Source organism: Bos mutus, chromosome 18 (assembly GCF_027580195.1).
Source record: "Bos mutus isolate GX-2022 chromosome 18, NWIPB_WYAK_1.1, whole genome shotgun sequence".
NCBI classification, from domain to species: Eukaryota; Metazoa; Chordata; class Mammalia; order Artiodactyla; family Bovidae; genus Bos; species Bos mutus.
In genome coordinates, this window is record NC_091634.1 from 6481406 (window position 1) to 6487902 (window position 6497).

Here is a 6497-nt window from a genome sequence, read left to right on the forward strand (position 1 = left end):
CAGAGGAGCCTGGTAGGCTGCAGTCCATGGTGTCGCAAAGAGTTGGACATGACTGAGCGACTTCCTTTTCACTTTTCACTTTCATGCATTGGAGAAGGAAAGGGCAACCCACTCCAGTGTTCTTGCCTGGAGAATCTCAGGGACGGGGGAGCTGGTGGGCTGCGGTCTATGGGGTCGCACAGAGTCGGACACGACTGAAGCGACTTAGCCGCAGCAGCACTGTATAATATGAGACGCCTGCAATGGGGTCTGAGGCAGTCCTGGTAATCCAATAATTTATCACTTGGCAACTAAGGGTGGGCACTGTTATCCGACCTGAGGGGAGAATTAGAAACAGCCTCACGTCGGTTCCAGCTGGGGTGCTGACACCCAGCCGCCCCACCCCCCAGGCAAGGCCCTCCCGGGGAAGGAGGCCACTCACGTAGATGAGGCCGGAGTAGTAGCGCTCGCGGAGGTTGTGCAGCACGGAGGCCTCGTTGAGGCAGGTCAGCTCGGCCATGTCCTCGGCCTTGCTGAACTTGGGCGGGTTCATGCGCTGGATCTGGTCGCGCGGCAGCCGCAGCCGCCGGCCGCTCTCCGCCAGCTCCACCTCAGCCTCCTCGTCGCCCTCGTGCCGCAGTGCCGCCGCCTCGAAGCCGTGTAGCTCCGACGGCACCCACACCAGGCGCCGTGCCGTCCACTCCACCTGCGGGGACGTGCCCGAGCCCCCGGGCCCGCTGCCCACGCCCGGCCCGCGAGGTGCGAACAGGAACGGCTGGGCGGCCTCGGGCACCGGGCCCGGCCTGGGGGGCGCCTTCCGCCCGGGCACCGACACGGTCACTGCTGCCATGGTCTGCAGGGAGAGAGCAGAGCACCGGGGTCAAGGAGGGTTTCCATCCCCACCCCAGATTCCCCTGACAGTCGCCACTGCCTTCCCCACCAAACCTCAATTTACACTTCTGCAAAACGGGTTCACAGACCTTTTTTTACCCATTCTACCATCCACCTCTCTATCCACTCATTCAATAATTCGTGTGTGTGTGTGTGTGTGTGTGTGTGTGTGTGGCTGGACCACCAGGCTTCTGGGATCTCAATTTCCCCACCAGGGACTGAACAGGGGCCACTGGCACTGAAAGCTGGGAGTCCTAAGCACTAAACCGCCAGCGAATTCCCAATTCAATAATTCTTGAATAACAACCTTGAATGTCCATTGACAGATGAATGGATAAAGATGTGGCACATATATACAATGGAATGCTACTCAGCCATTCAAACAACAGAATGAAGTAATGCTGTTTGCAGCAACATGAATGGACCTAGGGGTTATCATATTAAATGAATTGTCAGAGGAAGACAAATACCATATGATACAACTTACATGTGGAATCTAAAATATGTAACAAATATACTTATCTAGGAATGAGAAACAGACCTACAGACATAGAGAATAGACTTGCTCGGGCCAAGGAGTGGGGGATGAGGGAGACAAGGACTGGAAGTTTGGGATTAGCAGATGCCAACTATTAGAGATAGAATGGATAAACAGCAAGGTCCTACTGTTGAGCCCAGGGAACTCTATTCAATGTACAGTGATAAACCATAATGGAAAAGAATATATATGTATAACTGAATCACTTTGCTATACAGAAGAAATTAACACAACATTGTAGATCAACTATATTTCAATAAAATACATTTTCTAAAAATAATTCTTTAATAAGCCAGTCTATGCTACTGTTCAAGGTGTCAGCCATATAGCAAAGAACAAGCCAGAAAAAGATTCCTGCCTTCCTAAGGTGTTTACATTCTAGCCCTGATCTGGCTATCATAGGAGCCATGGCCATGTGAGGCTACTGGAGAGTTGAAATGGAGAATCCACACTGAGATGGGTTCTGACCATAAGACACACACCCAGTTTCAAAGACAGCACAACAAAAAGCTCATTCGTGTTTCTTACATTTGGTAACATATTGGATTAAAAAAATACATCATCAGCACTTACGTCACTTGTTCCTTTTTATATCTTTATTTTTAATGTGGCTAGAAAAATTTAAATTACACATTTGGCTTGCATTGTGTTTCTGTGAGTTAGTGCTGCTCTAATCCCAGGAGACAGATTCAAAGATAAATAAGTAAATTATACCGTATGTTAAATGATGATACATGCCAAGGGGGAGAATGAAGCAGAGAACAGGGACTGTTAGGGTTGAGGGCCATTGAAGTTTTAATTGGGGTGGCCAAGGAAAGCCTCTCTGATGTGGCATCTGAATAAAGACCTGAGGGAGATGAAGGGAACAGGCCATGGGAATGTCAGACAAAAAAGCATTTCAGGCTGGGAGAACAGCCTGTACAAAGGCCCTGGGGCAGGCATGTGCCTCTATGTCTATGTGGCACTATGAGCTGCCAGTGTAGCTGGAGCCAGGTGATCCAGGGAGAACGGGTGGTAGGTAAGGAAAGATTACGGACAAAGGGGGTCAGACTGGGTCACGTTGCGGACCTTGACCTCATAGATGTAAGCCCTAGAACAGTGACAACCTGATTTCTGTAACTCAGGTTCCCTGACCACCTCTAGGTTACTCCAGAACAGACCTGAATTTCATCACTTGGTTAGCAGTGGCTTTCTTCCCTGCAACCTGAAATCCTTCTCTTTACCATGGGCTGGCCCCATTCATTAACTTCTGCATTCACTCAACATTCCCTGAAGTTTTCTTAAGTTCTGAGCTCTGCCCAGAGTGAGTCTGGGGATCCAGATATGAGTCAGACGAGGCCCTGCTTCGAGGAGCACCTGATCTGGGGTCTCAGACACGTCTCAAACAGTCACAACCCAAGATGAGCTTTGAGATCTGAGCCAGCCTGTGCTAGACCCCCTTCCTGCCCTTAAAGGGGCTGCAGACCAGCAGGGAACAGAGCTTGGCAATCCCAGAGTAGTTTAAGCACCCTTGAGGAAAACTATGCCCCCTGTCCCTCACCGTGCCCTGCCCCTGAAGAAGCTGGACTCTGTTGTCTCCCACGGCCTCAGATGGCCACATCGCTGCCCACACAGCAGTCACAGGACCCCCCAGTGCTCTGTCTCCCCCACCTTGGTGCTTCTGCCTCTGCCCTCCAGGACCCCCAGCCCCCACCTCCAACATATCTCTGGAGATGTCCCTCCAAACACCCAGCTCTTCTTGGACATCTCTGGATCTGATCCCAGCAGGCCCTTGTCTTTCCCTTACCTGGACACTCAGCTCCAGGCACACGCCCTTCTTACCCCCAGGCACTCTCCCCACCACCAGCGGCCCCAGGCCCTCACCCTCACCCTATGACATTTGGTCCTGCTGCTCTCTGGCCTCAAACCCAAGGCCCCTGCATTCAAACAGCGGGCGTCTCCCTCCATCCAATGCCATATCTCTCTCCACGTCCCAGGCCCCAGGTCGCCCAGACTGACCAGGCCTCCTAAGTGGCCCTCATCCCTTCAGAGCCAAGTCCCATCCCTGGGACTTTACCCTTACCCTCACCCCACCCACTTCCTCTCCAGCTCACGGCCTTTGACCAGGAAGGGTTTGGGAGTTTTTTGCAATCACCCAGCCCTGTGCCTCCCTTCACTAGAGCCAAGAGTCTGAGCCCCAGGTCCCTCCTCCCTTGGACCCAGGAGTCCAGGCCCCCAGCCCCTCCTCCTCCAGACTCAGGAGTCTGGGCCCCCGGCAGCCTACATTTTCAGGAACCCTCAGACCTCTCCTCCCTTGGACCTGTGAATTCCAGCCCCCTTACCTCACTGCAGCCCGCTAGAGGCGAAGAGGCTAGAGGCGAAGAGGCTAGAGGTAAAGAGGCTAGAGGCAAAGAGGCTAGAGGCGAAGAGGCTAGAGGTGAAGACGCCTGGGACCAACTTCTGAGAGCTGAGAACAGCTCTGATGGGGTGGCCTGGCCCTCTGGCAGCCCTGCCCTCCTTAACCAGCAGGAACACCTCTGCCAGGACTCATTTCTGTCACCAGTGCAGGTGAAAGCACCTGCCTGGGAGGGGCAGGGACTGCTGGCTGGAAAGGAAGGAGCCAGGGATCCGCCCCTGGGGCAGGGGTTGGGGCCCTTGGCATCCAGCCCTCTGACCTCAGTCTAGTGCTAGGATCCAAGGGTCCTCTCTGCCTCCAGACTCAGAAATCTGGGCACTCAACCCCTCCTCCCTCAGACCCAGGAGTCCAGGCTCCCAGCCCCCTCTTCCCTCAAGATGTACACATTCCAGCTCTCAGGGGAGTCCTGGTCCCAGCGCCTTCCTCCCTCGAGACCCATGAGCCCAGCCTCCCAGAGCCGTCCTTAATCAGACCTGGGGTTCCCGGCCCCGGGGCCCCCTCCTCACATCCCGGAATCCCAGCGCGCAACCCCCATCTCCCTAAGACCCAAGTGCCTCACCCCGCGGACCCTGGGGGCTACCTGGAGGGCGCCGGCTGGTACAGGAAGCGGGAAGCTGGGGAGGGGGCCCAGGAATCCCCCGGCCTCTTCAGAGCTCCCAGGTGCGGCTACCTCCGCGGTCCAGCGCGGGGCGGGGCCACGTCGCGTCACCGGGAGGGAGCCCGGCTCTGATGTCACCTAGCACCTGCCCGGCTGGGGAAGGGGGCGGATCCCGGGGTTGCAAGGCCCTAGACAGGGGGATGGGGAGAGGCGGGGATGAGCCTGTTGCCAGGTGGGCGGAGGCGGCGCCAGGGCCCCTCCTCCTTTGGGCGAGCAAAGGTCAAGGACCCGCAGCGGAGACGGCTGAGGACTCTGGAGGTTCGAATCCCGCTCAAGCTTTCTGGGCTTTGGCTTTCCTCTTCGCGAATGGAGGCCAATGAAATGAATAAACCCATGTGGGAGAAAGTGCCCAGCCCAGCGTTTAAACAAGTAATGCCCGGAGACATCATTTAATCTCGCAGAACTTTAGTTTCCTCAACCCTGGAAACGGGGCCGTACAATTCACAGGGAGCTCGAGACATACCGAAGAAGACGAGAACATGATTTTCTAGAGTCTGGAGCTTCAGTTCTCTGAACTGAGGACTAAATAATGGTAACTAAGTGCACCTACTATGGGCCGAGGGTTTTCCGGCTTTTAGAACAGTTGACCAAACTCATAGAATGATCTCAAAACCAGTGAGATAAGGACAATCAGCATCTCCATTTCCCTGGAGAAACTGAGGCATGGAGACGTGAAGTAAGTAACCGGCTCAAGGTCACACAGCCAGTAAGAAGGAGGGCTGGGGTTCAAGCCCAGGCCATTTTCTAAAGAGGGGATTTGGGTGGAATGCGTAGTAGGTCCTCAAAGATTTCTATTTCCTCTTCCCAAGTGGTAACTCTCAACCTCCTTCCCCATTTACTTCTTAGGAACTACAGCCTTCCTTAGCGGACTTCTGTTGGATTAAAAACGTTAAGGAACCCAGCACACAGTCAGTCTTCTAAGTGTTATTCTCGGCCCTGTCGCCCTGCAGTCACCGCCTCTGTGCGGCCTGTTTTTCTTTCTCTGTTAAATGGGTGCAATATAACCCATCTCGGGTTAATATAAAGTTAATTATTTAGTTATAAAAATAAAAGTGCCCAAGTACATCGCGGGGGCTCAAAGATGTCTTTCCCCACCCCTCTGCTCTGCCAGTCACGATGATCCCTGTCTCCGGTCCGCAATTTTTACACGTGAAGACAGAGACACAGTCATCGAGTGCGGGGAATTGAAGGCAATGACTCAGTATTAAAGCGCCCAATGTCCCAAAGCGAGCCTCAGTTTCCCCATCTGCGAAACAGGCCTGGGGCCTCCAGCGAGGACCCCAACCCGGCCTCTCCTAGAGGAGGAACTCGAGTTGTGGGGGCGAGTGGAGACGCCCCGCCCCACCCCGTCCCCAGGCCCCCAGCTGCCGTCCGGCTGAGCGCAAGGTGAGTGTCCACGTCACCGCCCCTTCCCCGCAGTTCGCGCCGGCCTCCGGAGCCCCGACCGCAACCTCGGAGCTCCAGCCTCCCGGGACCCAGTTCCACTCCCCGCCGCCTCAGGCGGGCAGCGGGCCCCGGGCACTCACCGGCTTCCAGGGCCGTCCCGAGGCTTCGGCCTGGGGAGAAGGAGGGGCGGGTCAGCCAAGAAAGCCCCGCCCACACAAGCGCAACAGGGGCCAATCGCCGCCTGCTGCGACAAGCTATGGACTCGCCCACAGGGTGCGCACCCGCCAATCAAGAGGAGCGGCTGGCGGGAGGGGCCAATCAGAAGTTGCCGGAGTGTGCCAGCCGTGGGAAAAGAACGGCTCTGGAGCGTGGAGCTAGGCGGCACGGCAGCAGGCAAGACCCGAAGCCTGACAGGCAGGGGGACCGACCAATGGCGAGGTACAAGGGGCGGCCAGGGGCGGGAAGCCCAAGGGACCAGGGTGAATGAGCCGCTTTGTGCACCAGACATGAATGAGGGCCTTTGTAAGGGTCGGCGTTGGGGGGGCGGCCGGAGGCCGGAATGCCTGGGTCCCCCGGGAGCCGGCAGGCATGAGAGAAGGGCGAGAGAATTCACTTTTGTCAAACGCCGACCGCGTACCACCAGGCACTCT

The 6497-nt window shown here is 55.8% G+C and overlaps 1 protein-coding gene across 4 annotated transcripts in view; it reads right to left on the bottom strand.

Annotated features, from left to right (window-relative positions):
- The window catches only part of MYH14 (myosin heavy chain 14), a 78999-nt gene extending 72964 nt beyond the window's left edge, over positions 1-6035 (bottom strand). Inside the window, exons 1-2 of one of the 4 annotated variants that reach the window (XM_070387243.1) lie at positions 5988-6035; positions 422-832 (exon numbers count right to left, since the gene is read on the bottom strand). In XM_070387243.1, coding sequence (XP_070243344.1) covers positions 422-829 — 408 coding nt within the window. In that variant the 5' untranslated portion in view covers positions 830-832; positions 5988-6035. Of the gene's footprint in view, positions 1-421; positions 833-3729; positions 3920-4383; positions 4579-5987 lie in introns of those variants that run through there. The other 3 variants (XM_070387241.1, XM_070387242.1, XM_070387240.1) reach the window with 3 other exon arrangements.
- Positions 6036-6497: the final 462 nt, after the last annotated feature.